Source organism: Cherax quadricarinatus, chromosome 18, assembly GCF_038502225.1.
Source record: "Cherax quadricarinatus isolate ZL_2023a chromosome 18, ASM3850222v1, whole genome shotgun sequence".
Classification (NCBI taxonomy): domain Eukaryota; kingdom Metazoa; phylum Arthropoda; class Malacostraca; order Decapoda; family Parastacidae; genus Cherax; species Cherax quadricarinatus.
In genome coordinates this window covers 1,449,023-1,465,710 of record NC_091309.1, presented here as the reverse complement: position 1 = coordinate 1,465,710, position 16,688 = coordinate 1,449,023, and the positions used below count along the sequence as shown (strand labels likewise).

General features: G+C 39.1%; 1 protein-coding gene across 7 annotated transcripts in view; it reads right to left on the bottom strand.

The window, feature by feature from the left end:
• Positions 1-16,688, bottom strand: part of polybromo (protein) — a 99,891-nt gene that overhangs the window by 34,326 nt on the left and 48,877 nt on the right. For all 7 annotated transcript variants that reach the window (XM_053777544.2, XM_053777550.2, XM_053777546.2 and 4 more), the window contains exons 15-18: positions 14,426-14,619; positions 7,907-8,042; positions 5,684-5,785; positions 601-777 (exon numbers count right to left, since the gene is read on the bottom strand). In XM_053777544.2, coding sequence (XP_053633519.2) covers positions 601-777; positions 5,684-5,785; positions 7,907-8,042; positions 14,426-14,619 — 609 coding nt within the window. The remainder of the gene's footprint in view (positions 1-600; positions 778-5,683; positions 5,786-7,906; positions 8,043-14,425; positions 14,620-16,688) is intronic.

The window sequence follows — 16,688 nt, the reverse complement described above, 5'->3', positions numbered from 1 at the left end:
CTGGAAGTCCAAGCCCCTCGCACACAAAACCTCCTTTACCCCCTCCCTCCAACCTTTCCTAGGCCGACCCCTACCCCGCCTTCCTTCCACTACAGACTGATACACTCTTGAAGTCATTCTGTTTCGCTCCATTTTCTCTACATGTCCGAACCACCTCAACAACCCTTCCTCAGCCCTCTGGACAACAGTTTTGGTAATCCCACACCTCCTCCTAACTTCCAAACTACGAATTCTCTGCATTATATTCACACCACACACCAACTTTTGCTATGTACACATTAATACCCTCTGAGCACTGCCAGGATATATAATTAAGCAGCAGAGGAATACCTCACAACAAGTTTGGGACATGTTCCAAAATTTCAGAATGTTACAGGAATCCAAAAATTTTAATTGAAAATAACACTAGTCAGAGTATTGCCTACAATCACATTACTACTTTAAATATATTCATGCAAAAAGAAACCAGTCATTACAATGAAGAATTTAATATAACTTTTTTAGCTGTCCGGGCAAATCTATTTGCTTTTAAGTTGGAAGAAATACAAATTTAAGATGAAAAATTAAATAAAGTCAATAACAAATACACGATTTATGCACCTCAGTGAGTGGGTATGCATGATGCTGGTCAGTTTTAAACACTTCCTGCTCAAAAAACTTGCGGTTCGGCTGATGAAATGTTTCTGCTGGTCTGTAGTAGTTACAACCGTATACCATCTGCCTACCCTCACTGTTTGTCCATAACCGCTCTATGTGCAAAATAGGATAGTCACAGTTCTGAAAAAATAAATGGAAATTATAACAAACAAAAACACACAAACACATGCAGCCATCATCCTCAGACACTGCTGATGTTGCCAGTAATAAGTCTGTGTCCATAAAATAAGGAAGAAGTGTGAATATCTGAACAGTAAAGGGCATATCTTGGTAGTGACAACAGTGATTAGTTAAAAGAAGAAAGAGTGAGCTAGGAATAGAATTACTGGAAATTAATAACAAGCATCTTTATTAATCATCAGCTAGCTAGTACAGCAGGGCCAACAATATCTATATACATAACAGTGGGGCCACTACATACAAGAAAGAGGATATCCCCCCACACACACACATGAATACATAGTAGAGTTACAAGTGGAGAGGGAAGCAGGAAGAGGATGGGAGAAACAAAACTACGAAAGAGCTGACTATGAGGAATTTCCTGCACAAGGTTCAGTGGGAAAGAGAACTGATGGGAAAATTAGTAAATGAAATGATGGAATACGTGACAACAAAATGCAAGAAAGCAGAGGAGAGGTTCGTACCCAAGGGCAACAGAAATAATGAGAAGACGAGATGAAGCCCTTGGTTCACCCGAAAGTGAAGAGATGCCAAAACTAAGCATGCTAGAGAATGGAAAAAGTACAGAAAACAAAGGACCCAGGAATGTAAGTTGAACAGTCAAAAACAAATAAGCAAAGATAAGGAGGGAGACCCAACGGCAATAAGAAAATGACAAAGCATCGAAAGCCAAGTCTGACCCGTAGCTGTTGTACAGCCACATCAGGAGGAAAACAACAGTCAAGGACCAGGTAATGAGGCTGAGAAAGGAAGGAGGGAGATCACAAGAAATGACTGAGAAGTATGTGAAGAGCTCAACATGAGATGTAAAGAAGTATTTTCAGTGGAGACAAAAAAGACTCCAGTAAGTCAAAATGCAGGAGTACACCAACAAGTACTGGACACAATACACATAACCAAGGAGGAGGGAAAGATGCTGCTAAGTAAACTAGATACCTCAAAGGCGATGGGACTGGACATCTCTCCATGGATCGTGAGGAAGGGAGCAGAGGCGGTGTGTGTGCCACTACCAACAATCTTCAACAGATCTATCAAAACAGGGCAACTACCTGAGGTGTGGAAGACAGTAAATGTAGTCCTAATTTTTAAGAAAAGAGACACACATGCAGCATTAAGCTATAGACCAGTGTCACTGACATGTATAGTATGCAAAGTCATGGAGAAGATTATCAGAATAGTGGTGGAGTGCCTAGAAATGAATGAGCTTATTCGCAACAACCAGCACCGTTTCACAGAAAAGAAATCTTGTGTCACAAACCTACTGGAGTTTTTACAAGAAAGTGATGGTGGTTAAAAAAAAAAAAAAAAAGAGGGGGGGGGGTGCATTTTCTTGGACTGTAAGGTGGCTTTTTATGGTTCCACACAAGAGAATAGTGCAAAAGTTAGAGGATCAGGTAGGTATTACAGGAAAGGCACTGCAATGGATCAAAGAATACCTGACAGGAAGGAAACACTGAGTCATGGTACGTGATGAATATGGGAATGAGGAAGTAAGACAGTAATGAGGACTGATGAAGAGGGTAATAACCCTCTTTAGAGAGGGTCATTACTCCCCTTCAAGAGGAGGGGATATTGCCCCCTTCATAAACTGGAGATTTTTCTCCACTCCCAAATATCTAAACACATTCACTTCTTTCATACTCCCTTCCTCCAATGTGATATTCAATTTTTCTTTGACCAACTCATTTGAACCCTCATTACCTTACTCTTATCTATGTTCACTTTCAGCTTTCTTTCTTTAAACACCCTCCCAAACTTGTCCACTAATCTTTGCAACTACTCTTCAGAATCTCCCAAAAGCACAGTATCGTCAGCAAAAAGTAACTGTCAACTCCCATTTTGTGTTTGATTCCCCATAACTTAATTCCACCCCTCTCCCCAACATCCTACCATTTACTTCTTTTATGACTCCAACTATAAATGTTAAACAACCATGGTGACTTTAATTTTTTCTTATTCTCAGCAAAATTTGTTGACAAGTGTCTCACCCACTCTTACAACACACATGGCTTACAGAGAATTCTTTTCCACTTCCTGGGGAGATTGTTAATAATATTATGCTTACAGTGGACCCTCGACCAGTGATGGCATCGATTAACGATAAATCTGACTAGCGATACATTTTATCGCAAAATTTTTGCCTCGATTAGCGCTAAAAAACTCGACCAACACTATTCGTTCTGTCTGAGACGCGTCCACTTCTGGCCAGTGTTTACAAGCCAGCCAGCCACCGCGGTCGCTTCCAAGCATACAATCGGAACATTTCATATTATCACAGCCTTTTTAGTGATTGCACCTGCAAAATAAGTCACCATGGGCCCCAAGAAAGCTTCTAGTGCCAACCCTACAGCAAAAAGGGTGAGAATTACTATGGATATGAAGAAAGAGATCATTGCTAAGTATGAAAGTGGAGTGCATGTCTCCGAGCTAGCCAGGCTGTACACAAAACCCCAATCGACCATCGCTACTATTGTGGCCAAGAAAACGGCAATCAAGGAAGCTGTTCTTGCCAAAGGTGCAACTATGTTTTCGAAACTGAGATCGCAAGTGATAGAAGATGTTGAGAGACTGTTATTGGCATGGATAAACGAAAAACAGATAGCAGGAGATAGCATCTCTCAAGCGATCATATGTGAAAAGGCTAGGAAGTTGCATGACGATTTAATTAGAAAAATGCCAGCAACTAGTGGTGATGTGAGTGAATTTAAGGCCAGCAAAGGTTGGTTTGAGAGATTTAAGAATCGTAGTGGCATACATAGTGTGATAAGGCATGGTGAGGCTGCCAGTTTGGACCAAAAAGCAGCTGAAAAATATGTGCAGGAATTCAAGGAGTACATAGACAGTGAAGGACTGAAACCTGAACAAGTGTTTAATGGTGACACTGACAATGTTGTGAAACACTTTAGGAATGTCATAAAGGAACGGGAGGTACAGGCCTCTATGGGCAGATATGTTGTGCAACAGAGGTCCAGTGACTCTCAAGCTGGTCCTAGTGGCATTAAAAGAAGAAGGGAAGTAACCCCGAAAAAGGACTTGCCACCTCAAGTCCTAATGGAAGGGGATTCCCCTTCTAAACACTAAGACCATCAACACACTCCCCTCTTCCCATCTCATCAATCATCGCCAGATCTTCAATGAAGGTAAGTGTCATGTAACTGTGCATGTCTTCTTCAGTTTGTGTGTATTAAAATTAATATTTCATGTGTTAAAATTTTTTTTTTTCAATACTTTTGGGTGTCTTGCACGGATTAATTTGATTTCCATTATTTCTTATGGGGAAAATTAACTTGACTAATGATTATTCTGACTAACGATGAGCTCTCAGGAACAGATTAATAGCGTTAGTCGAGGGTCCACTGTATTGTATATTCACTACTAGTGAGACACTTAGTGATTTTAATGTGTACCTGCATGCCAGCACAGTGTCGAAATTTATTTAGGTACAAGTACACATAAGTACAATTATCAAAGTATATATATAAACAATAACTTTAACCCTTTTGGGGTAGGTCTTGTAGTTCTACAGCTTTGAAGCACAGGTCAGTCCCATTGCTCCATGCCATGAGCTCAGCTCACTCAGATAAACTGTGAGCAGTAAATCTGTGCCTAGATATGACATAATGAGTGTGTTCAGTAAGTGTGCTCCATGTAAAAAAAAAATCCTGCAGCAAGAAGTGCACAATGGAGAAACAAACTGCGACCATGGTTTTGGTTTAAAACAGTGAATTTGCAGTGTATTTTTGCATGGTTTTTTTTGTTGCATTCTCGGTTTCTTAGTCTCATTTAATAGAATGGAAGATACATTACAGAAATAGAAATGATTTTGACTGGTTTCAGTACTGAAAGTAGCTTGAACTTTAGCTCAGAGTAGCGAAAAGTTCAATTTTTGCGGATATTTCAAAGTACACAAATTACGCCAATCGTTCAATACACATCCAACAGGACGGTCTAATACCCCTCGCAGGCCCTTAGCTCTCCTGCAATGCTCCTTTTTCTTGTCCTTAGAGTGACCCCACATGTAATTAGTCCTCTCTCACCCCCATTCCTCTACTACTACCTTTACTTTTGCCTCCCTTCACTCCCCTTTTTTTCTCACTTTTGCCACTAAACTATTCTCCCTACTTTCCACCACCACCATTTCTTATACTACTATTTCTTCCATTACCTACCTACCACTACCTACCTACCACCACCACTACTACTTCCACTACCTACCTACCACCACCACTACTACTTCCACTACCTACCTACCACCACTACTTCTTCCACTACCTACCTACCACCACCACTACCTACCTACCTACCACTACTACTACTTCCACTACCTACCTACCACCACCACTACTTCCTCTTCTCCCTCTGGTTTCCGTTCCTTTTCCCACTCATCTATATAGACAGGGTTCCCCTCTCTTTTCTCTTAGCGTTACTTTGTAAGTGGTCCAAGTATGACCAAAACGTTGCCGTAAGTTCGTCCTCTCTATGTGCAGGTTATCTCTGTATTGTTCCAGTCACAATATTCTACCTTGTAGTCTTTTTTTTTTTTTTTTTTAGTTCTGCGTTGATGTTAATTGATTAAATAAGCTGCTATATTTGATTTAGCAATATACATCAAATGTGAAACTGCTTTAATTTGTATTTATTGTTCATAGAAACATTTTAAAACTGCCAATATTACATTGTCTAAGTGGAAAGTGCATTTTTGTGTTTTTTAAGCAAACATCAGTTAGAACAGTTGAGCTATTTAGTTCAGAGCATTAAAATAGTGAAGGGTAATTTCCTATTAGGACATATTTGCTCTGTATAACTGCATATCCATACCCACTATAATGAATAAATTACACTTCACCTTTTCTGGAGGAGAGAGGTATACAAAGTCCCCCACAAAGTACTGAACTTCATTGTGACTTAAACTGCTGTTGTTAGTTCCATCTGTAGGCTGCGGTGGAGGCTGCAAAACATATTACATTAGATTTTGTCACCAGAATGGCAAGAGCATATCCAAAAGGCCTAAGAATTAGGTGATTCAAGTTCTAACAGATGTATATTTGTGTATAAATTGGCATATTTCTATCTGTTACAACAAATTTAAGAGAATTGCTCAGAATTTCTGCATCTTTATTTTTATTTAAGATACAATAACAAATCATATAGAACAAACAGTACAGTGTGAATATACAATATGTAATCTTAGGCTAACCAGCTGGCTAGCCTAAGTGTATAATCTCTGGCTAGCCAGCTGGCTAGCCTAAGTGTATAATCTCAGGCTAGCCAGCTGGCTAGCCTAAGTGAATAAATGGCATTAACACTAACAAAAAAAGGATGAACCATTATTTTGTAAGACATAATTGTGTGATGCTTCCATGTAAAAATCTTTTGTCACTTTTTTTAAGGCAATGATATATTCATTGACTACAATGTGCCATTCTAACATTAAATATATATTGACAAGTTTTCTATATTTATTTAATCCTTTCATTGCTTCTTTCATTAATAATTTTTTATATAAGCCTGAATTTATTCTACTTTTGAAAATTCCCAACAGTGTGTGGTAATTATGCTTATCATAAAAGTTTGTGGTTTACACTCAGTCATCCATTAGTTTAAAACTAGTGATCTGAAATAACCAATTAGTCAAAACATTTGTCAGTAAATATTATAAAGAAAATCATTAAATTGCTTGACAGTTAAAAAGCAAAATTTATGACTGCCAGTATGTGTAATAGCCACTGGCAGCTCCAAGACTACATGGTGAACCCAACACTTAACACCCTAAACACAGAACATAAAAGGTTCATTAAGCACACCTGTACTGTAATTACCGTATTTTGTGGCTTAAAAGACGCGGCTTATAAGACTTGTTTTAGTTTCAATGGCTCGGCATCAGACATAAATGGGATAGCTACAGCCCACCCCACACCCCAAACTTATAGCTCCCATCACTGACCTTCAGTTTATAGGACACTGGGTGGTTTTTGGAGACATTTTATGGAAAAAAAAAATGCGCCTAATAAGCAGCGAAATACGGCATATCCTGAAAAAGATTACCCAATTCCATATATTTTCCAATTACTCCATATTACTTGAGGCAGACAACAGCAAGAGAAAATCATGACTATGTCCAACATCTACCAACAATGTTTTTCACGTTCTACAGCAAGTCGTCACTTAACGTCATTGACAGGTTCTTGGAAACTGCAACTTTAAGCAAAATCACAGGTTAATTAATATAACAACAGGGGTGCACAATGCACCTTTAGCACTCATTGTAACAGGGTTAAATTAAGGAATAAATATTTGAAAAGTAAGGAGCACCTCCTACCACCATGCAATTCAAAAAAATAAATATGGTGGGAACACTGAGCACTTACATACTGCATTGTTTATTGCTGTGCATATGTATGATAACATACACTTCATGATTTTTTTTTTTTTTTTTTACAATAATTTGTATTTGTTCATTCATTTTCCAACCAGGGTCATAGGTGACTGGAGCCTATCCCAGTGGACAGGACACCATTCCATCACAGGGTGCACACTCTCACACACCCATGCTAATACTGGTACAATTTAGACACACCAGTTAACCTAATGTGCAGATCCTCGTGATGTGGGAGGAAACTGGAGTACCTAGAGAAAACGCACGTAGACATGGGGAGAACATGCAAGCTCCACACACACAGTGACCCTGGCTGAGAATCTAGTTTTTTCCCTCATCGGTGTTATAACAAAATGACATTGAATAAAGCGATATTAAGTGAGGACTTACAGTACCTTGCACAACAGCTGCTGTTACACTAACATTATACTGTAATACATGCAATAAGAACATAGTAAACAGGTGATATCACAATATGCAAAATAGCCACAATGAAAAAAATAGTAGAATTCCATGTGTTCTTGTGATTTCTCATATTATCAAGGAATGGTGATAATGTGAGAAATCACAAAATTGCTTGGAATTTCACTACTTTTCCAGTGTGGTCATTTTGCACTATATAATATCTGCTGAACAATGATCAGAATACATGTTTATTTTGTGAGCTTAAAGCTTAAAATTAATGTTTCCTACCTTAGAATCATCATCTTCTCCTTCCTGTTCAAGCCCTCGCTGATTTCTCATTTGCTCCAACTGGTTATTCAACTCCACTTCGGTAAATGTCAAGGCTTGAGACTGAAGAGTTGCCCCGTGGTTACACAGATCGTCTCTGATGTAATGATAAAAGCCTTTAACTATGTATAAATGCATAAAGTTATCAAAAGGTTCCTAGACTGGATATACCATTTGTATCAGAGCATAGCCTATATACACGTATAGGTCTACCCCCGATATTTTCACAAAAATCCTTAATTTTTTCGTATATCTCATGGATAGGTCTACCCTCTTGCTTGAGGGACTTTAAAAGATGTCAAGTGATTCTAATTCAAAATATATTCTAGCCAAAACTAGGGGAGAAAAAATGAAAATGTGACAACTGAAAAAAACAAAAATAAAGGAGCACTGCAGTAGACCTACTTGCCAATGCTAGGCAGATCTACTCAAATCCAACCTTCTTCACTCATAGGTTCAATGGTCATAAAAATGGAGGAACTACTGGCACAAACTTGGCCTACTGGACTATATTAGGCCGATTTTTCTTAAAGGTTACAGCTCTCATTCTATCTTCATATGAAAAATTTCTTATGTAGTGGATTAATTTTGTTATTCTTCTCTGTATATTCTTCAATAAATTTATATCTATTCTGTAGTATAGAGACCAGAACTGAGCTGCATAATCTAAGCGAGTCCTGGAAGTGGGAAGTACAATGCCTGCACTTTAAAGGAGGGGTTTGGGATATTGGCTGTTTGGAGTGACATCTAAACTGTTATATCTGGGTGCCTCTGCAAAGACAGTGCTTATGTATGAGTGATGGTAAAAGTGTTGAATGATGAAAGTTTTTTTCTTTTTTTTTTTTCTTTCTTTTTGGGTCACCCTGCATCAGTGGGAAAGGGCCAACATGTTAAAAGAAAAAAAAACTGTATTTGCGATATAAATAAGCCAACTTTTGTATTACCAGGTCCTTGTGGCCCTTAATGTGCACATTATTATATTTTTGTTATACTGTATGCTTCTCTCTTCTTTTTTTTTTTTACCAACACGCTGGCTATCTCCCACCGAGGCAGGGTGACCCAAAAAAGAAAAACACTTTCATCCCCATTCACACAACCACTGTCTTTACCAAGGCGTTCAGATACAACAATTTAGATATCACTCCAAACATAAGAACATAAGAAAGGAGGAACACTGCAGCAGGCCTGTTGGTCCATACTAGGCAGGTCCTTTACAATTCATCCCACTAACAAAACATTTGCCCAACCCAATTTTCAATGCTACCCAAGAAATAAGCTCTGATGTGCAAGTCCCACTCAAATCCAACCCCTCCCACTCATGTACTTATCCAACCCAAATTTGAAACCATCCAAAGTCCTAGCCTCAATAACCCAACTAGGTAGACTGTTCCACTCATCAACTACCCTATTTCCAAACCAATACTTTCCTATGTCCTTTCTAAATCTAAACTTATCTAATTTAAATCCATTACTGCGGGTTCTCTCTTGGAGAGATATCCTCAAGACCTTATTTATATTCCCTTTATTAATACCTATCTTCCACTTATACACTTCGATCAGGTCTCCCCTCATTCTTCGTCTAACAAGTGAATGTAACTTAAGAGTCTTCAATCTTTCTTCATAAAGAAGATTTCTAATGCTATGTATTAATTTAGTCATCCTATGCTGAATGTTTTCTAACGAATTTATGTCCATTCTGTAATATGGAGACCAGAATTGAGCTGCATAATCTAGGTGAGGCCTTACTAATGATGTATAAAGCTGCAGTATGACCTCTGGACTTCTGTTGCTTACACTTCTTGATATAAATCCAGTAATCTATTTGCCTTATTATGTACGCTTAGGCATTGCTGTCTTGGTTTAAGGTTGCTGCTCACCATAACCCCCAAGTCCTTTTCGCAATCTGTATGGCTAAGTTCTACACCATTTAACTTGTAAGTGCTAGGGTTATGGGCACTCCCAAGCTTCAGAACCTTGCATTTATCTACACTGAACTGCATCTGCCACTTTTCTGACCAAGAATAGAGTTTGTTTAAATCCTCCTGAAGTTCCATAACATCTACGTTTGAATCAATTATCCTACCTATCTTTGTGTCATCGGCAAATTTGCTCATATCACTAGTAATTCCCTCATCAAGATCATTGATATATATTATAAACAACAACGGTCCCAAGACTGATCCCTGTGGAACGCCACTTGTTACAGATCCCCACGCGGATTTAACCCCATTTATGGACACACTCTGCTTCCTGTATGTGAGCCATGACTCGATCCATGACAGCACTTTTCCCCTAATGCCATGAGCTGCCACTTTCTTTATTAGTCTTTGATGCGGAACTCTATCAAAAGCCTTACTAAAATCTAAGTAAATAATATAAAATTCTTTATTGTGGTCAACAGCCTCAAAAGCTTTACTGAAGAAAGTTAATAAATTAGTTAGACAAGACCAGCCTCTTGTGAATCCATGCTGAGTATCATTAATCAAGCTATGCTTATTGAGATGGCTTCTTATAATCTCAGCTATAATTGACTAGTAATTTGCCTACAATTGAGGTCAGGCTTATTGGGCGGTAATTTGATGGTAACGACTTGTCCCCTGTTTTAAAAATAGGAATTACATTAGCCATCTTCCACATATCAGACACTACACCTGTTTGAAGAGATAAATTAAAAATATTAGTTAATGGTTCACAGACTTCCAATTTGCATTCCTTAAGAACCCTTGAAAAAACCTCATCAGGACCCGGCGACTTATTTTGCTTCAGTCGGTCTATCTGCTTCACAACCATTTCACAAGTGACTGTGATGTTACATAATTTGTCTTCTTCTAGCCCACTATAAAAATTAATTACTGGAATATTGTTAGTGTCTTCCTGTGTAAAAACCGAGAGAAAATAATTATTTAAAATCGAGCACATTTCATTCTCTTTGCCAGTAAGATGCCCATAGTTATTTTTAAGGGGACCTATCTTATCTCTAACTTTTGTTCTATAGACCTGGAAAAAACTTTTTGGGTTAGTTTTCGAATCCCTAGCAACTTCAATTTCATAAGTCCCTTTTAGCTTTTCTTATCCCCTTTTTAATGTCCCTCTTAATGTCAATATACTGATTCATAAGATGACCCTCACCTCTTTTGATACGTCTATAAATTCCCATCTTATGCCCTAGTATATATTTCAGCCTATTATTCATCCATTTTGGGTCATTTCTATTTGATCTAATTTCTTTTTTATTATTATTTTTATTATCACACTGGCCGATTCCCACCAAGGCAGGGTGGCCCGAAAAAGGAAAACTTTCACTCCATCACTGTCTTGCCAGAAGGGTGCTTTACACTACAGTTTTTAAACTGCAACATTAACACCCCTCCTTCAGAGTGCAGGCACTGTACTTCCCATCTCCAGGACTCAAGTCCGGCCTGCCGGTTTCCCTGAACCCCTTCATAAATGTTACTTTGCTCACACTCCAACAGCACGTCAAGTATTAAAAACCATTTGTCTCCATTCACTCCTATCAAACACGCTCACGCATGCCTGCTGGAAGTCCAAGCCCCTCGCACACAAAACCTCCTTTACCCCCTCCCTCCAACCTTTCCTAGACTGACCCCTACCCCGCCTTCCTTCCACTACAGACTGATACACTCTTGAAGTTATTCTGTTTCGCTCCATTCTCTCCACATGTCCGAACCACCTCAACAACCCTTCCTCAGCCCTCTGGACAACAGTTTTGGTAATCCCGCACCTCCTCCTAACTTCCAAACTACGAATTCTCTGCATTATATTCACACCACACATTGCTCTCAGACATAACATCTCCACTGCCTCCAGCCTTCTCCTCGCTGCAACATTCATCACCCACGCTTCACACCCATATAAGAGCGTTGGTAAAACTATACTCTCATACATTCCCCTCTTTGCCTCCAAGGACAAAGTTCTTTGTCTCCACAGGCTCCTAAGTGCACCACTCACCCTTTTCCCCTCATCAATTCTATGATTCACCTCATCTTTCATAGACCCATCCGCTGACATGTCCACTCCCAAATATCTGAATACATTCACCTCCTCCATACTCTCTCCCTCCAATCTGATATCCAATCTTTCATCACCTAATCTTTTTGTTATCCTCATAACCTTACTCTTTCCTGTATTCACTTTCAATTTTCTTCTTTTGCACACCCTACCAAATTCATCCACCAATCTCTGCAACTTCTCTTCAGAATCTCCCAAGAGTACCGTGTCATCAGCAAAGAGCAACTGTGATAACTCCCACTTTATGTGTGATTCTTTATCTTTTAACTCCACGCCTCTTGCCAAGACCCTCGCATTTACTTCTCTTACAACCCCATCTATAAATATATTAAACAACCACGGTGACATCACACATCCTTGTCTAAGGCCTACTTTTACTGGGAAATAATTTCCCTCTTTCCTACATACTCTAACTTGAGCCTCACTATCCTCGTAAAAACTCTTCACTGCTTTCAGTAACCTACCTCCTACACCATACACCTGCAACATCTGCCACATTGCCCCCCTATCCACCCTGTCATACGCCTTTTCCAAATCCATAAATGCCACAAAGACCTCTTTAGCCTTATCTAAATACTGTTCACTTATATGTTTCACTGTAAACACCTGGTCCACACACCCCCTACCTTTCCTAAAGCCTCCTTGTTCATCTGCTATCCTATTCTCCGTCTTACTCTTAATTCTTTCAATAATAGCTCTACCATACACTTTGCCAGGTATACTCAACAGACTTATCCCCCTATAATTTTTGCACTCTCTTTTATCCCCTTTGCCTTTATACAAAGGAACTATGCATGCTCTCTGCCAATCCCTAGGTACCTTACCCTCTTCCATACATTTATTAAATAATTGCACCAACCACTCCAAAACTATATCCCCACCTGCTTTATACGGGATAAACGTTCTTTGAGCAGCATGTATAGTGTTCAGAAAACTGTCATGTTGATAGCTCTCTTCGTTACCCCAGTCAACAGATAAGTGTTCTCTAAGCCCACCGTAATCTGCTAATCTGCTTTAAAGTGCAGGCACTGTGCTTCCACCTCCAGGGCTCAAGTCCAGCTAACTGATTTCCCCAAATCCCTTCACAAAATATTACCCTGCTCACACAACAATAGCTCGTGAAGTCCCAAAAACCATTCGTCTCTACCCACTCCTATCTAACAAACTCACACATGCCTGCTGTATGTCTAAAGCCCTTGCACACAACCTCTTTTACCCCCTCCCTCCACCCTTTCCTAGGATGACCCTTACCCCTTCTCCCCTCCACTACAAATTTATACACCTTCCAAGCCATACTATTTTGCTCCATCCTTTCTCAATGACCAAACTGTCTCAACAACCCCTCGTCAGCCCTCTGAACAATACTTTTAGTAAGTCCACACCCCCTCCTAATTTCCACACTATGAATTCTCTGCATAATATTTATGCCACACATTGAGCTTAGACATGACATCTCCACTGCCTCCAGCTTCCTCGGTTGCTGTAACATTCACAACCCATGTTTCACACCCATATAAGTGTTGGTACCACTATACTCTCATACATTTCCTTCTTTGCCTCCATGGATAATATTGTCTCCTCAGATACCTCAATGCACCACCTACTATTTTTCTTCATCAATTCTATGGTTTACCTTGTCCTTCAAAAACCCATCTGCCAACAAGTCTACTCCCAAATATCTGAATACACTCACTACTTCCATACTCCCTCCCTCCAATCTATACTCTCATATTTGGTTGGAGGGAGAAGGTAAAGAAGGTTTTGTGGGTGAGGGGCTTGGACTTCCAGCAAGCGTGCATGAGCGTGTTCGATAGGAGTGAATGGAGACGAATGGTATTTGGGACCTGGCGAGCTGTTGGAGTGTGAGCAGGGTAATATTTAGTGAAGGGATTCAGGGAAACCGGTTATTTTTATATAGCCCGACTTGAGTCCTGGAAGTGGGAAGTACAATGCCTGCACTTTAAAGGAGGGGATTGGGATACTGGCAGTTTGGAGGGGTATGTTGTGCATCTTTATACGTATATACTTCTAAACTGTTGTATTCTGAGCACCTCTGCAAAAACAGTGATAATGTGTGAGTGAGGTGAAAGTGTTGAATGATGATGAAAGTATTTTCTTTTTGGGGATTTTCTTTCTTTTTTGGGTCACCCTGCCTCGGTGGGAGACGGCCGACTTGTTGAGAAAAAAAAAATGAAGAAAAAGTTGGATGTACTAGAAAAAGAACATTGAACAAATAACCTTTAAAGCCAAATAAAAAATAACAAGAACAAAAATAAAAACTTAAACATTTGATGACAAGTTGCACATTTATCAGCATTACAAAAAAGTAGAACTACCATGCTAACCTAAATATCTACAACAGCATTTTAAGTTGTTTTATAGTGGTAAACATTTATATAAAATTAAAAAATATATAATCAATGAGCAGAATTGTAGTTATGCCAAACTAACCTTATTCTCATATATTCTGTTTGTAACGTTATAGAATCCAAAAATGTTCTAGAGTCCATCTTCGAACACCTGCGGGCACGTTCAAATATTGAAAACAAGTCCTCTTGAAAGTGATCAAGGCGAGTATACATGTTTTTATCGAGACGCCGCTTCATAATATCAAAGGACAGCACTCGTGTTTTTTTACCATCCACCTGTTAAATACAATAATTACTTAGAGTAGAAAATAGGGTATGCCTCAGTGAATTAACTGTAGCATTTTTTTTTTAATCTAAGGACCACTCATAGCCTGACAGTGATTTTTTAGCCGGTTATTTTACGTAACTGGTTATTTTATATAGCCGGACTTGAGTCCTGGAAGTGGAAAGTACAATGCCTGCACTTTAAAGGAAGGGTTTGGGATACTGGCAGTTTGGAGGGGTATGTTGTGTATCTTTATATGTATATACTTCTAAACAGTTGTATTCTGAGCACCTCTGCAAAAACAGTCATTATGTGTGAGTGAGGTGAGTGTTGAATGATGAAAGTATTTTCTTTTTGGGGGATTTTCTTTCTTTTTGGGTCACACTGCCTCATTGGGAGACGGCCGACTTGTTAAAAAAAAAAAAAAAAAAAAAAGGGTTAGGGGAAGAGGGATGAAGATAAGGAGGAAGGGAGGAGATAAATAGGTAAGACAGGAAGAGGAAATAGGGATAGAGATAGAAAAGTGGAGAGTGAAGATAAACTTAATGGGGAGAAAAGTAATGGAAGGAGGTAACAGAGGGAGGTAAGGCAAGGGGAAAAGGATGGAGGGGAGACAATGAGGAATATCCTACATATGAATATAAATGGAGAAAGGTCTGCAGAAGATGCTGCAAAATCCATCATGCACCCCATCTCTTCTTGGAGTCATAGATATGCAAAACAGTGATTGATGTCTTATGTTGAACTTCAGTACTTTCTTTAACACACCAGCTGGCTCCTACCTACATAGGGTGATCCAAAAATAAGAAACACCTTCACCATCAATCACCAAATTACTGTCTTCCCAGAAAAATGCTGACATCAGAGCTAAGATGACCCCTCATAACTGCAACTTCCCACCTCTCATTCAGAGTGCATGCACCATACTTTCCACCTCCAGGACTCAAATCTGACTAACTGGTTTCCCTGAATCCCTTCATAAATATTGCTTTGCTCACACTCCAATGATAATAATACAGTAATATTAGTAAAATAAGTTACTAATAATAATGATATAATTTGGGAATGGTTGGTGCTTTTATCTAATAAATGTACGGAAGAGGGAAAGGTACCTAGGGACTGGCAAAGAGCATGCATAGTTCCTTTACATAAAGGCAAAGGGGACTAAAGAATGTAAAATTTTGGGGGAAATAAGCCTGTTGGAGTATACCTGGTAAAGTGTATAGTAGAGTAAATACTGAAAGAATTAAAAGTAAGACAGAGAGCAGGATCGCAGATGAACAAGGAGGCTTTAGGAAGGGTAGGGGGAGTGTAGACCAAGTGTTTACAGTAAAACATAGGTGAACAGTATTTAGATAAGAATAAAGGGATTTTCGTTTCATCTATGGATTTGGATAAAGGGATTTTCGTTTCATCTATGGATTTGGAAAAGACATAAGGTGGATATGAGAGCAATGTGGCTGATGTTGCAAATGTATGGAATAAGTGGTGGGCTACTGAAAGCATTTAAGAGCTTTTACGAGGATAGTGAGGCTCAGGTTAGAGTAAGTAGGAAAGAGGGAGATTATTTCCCAGTAAAAATAGGCCTTAGACAGGGATGTGTGATGTCACCGTGGTTGTTCAATATATATTTACAGATGGGGTTGTAAGAGAAGTGAATGTTCAGGTATTGGCTAGAGGTGTGGGATTAAGAGAAAAAGAATAACACAAAGTAGGAGTTGTCATAGCTACTTTTTGCTGATGACACTGTGCTTTTGGGAAATTCTGATGAGAAGTTGCAGAGGTTGGTGAATGAGTTTGGAAGGGTATGTAAAAGAAGGAAATTAAAAGTGAACCTAGGAAAGAGCAAAGTGATAAGGTACCCAAAAAATTTAGGCAATGAAAGACTGGATATCAGATTGGAGGGAATATGTAGAAAGTGAATGTATTCAGATATTTGAAAGTGGACTTGTCAGCAGATGGGTCTATGAAAGATGAGGTGACTCATAGAACTGATGAGGGGAAAAAGTTGAGTGGAGCACAGAGGAGTCTGTGGAGACAAAGAACATTGTCTATGGAAGCAAAGAGGGGGAATATATGA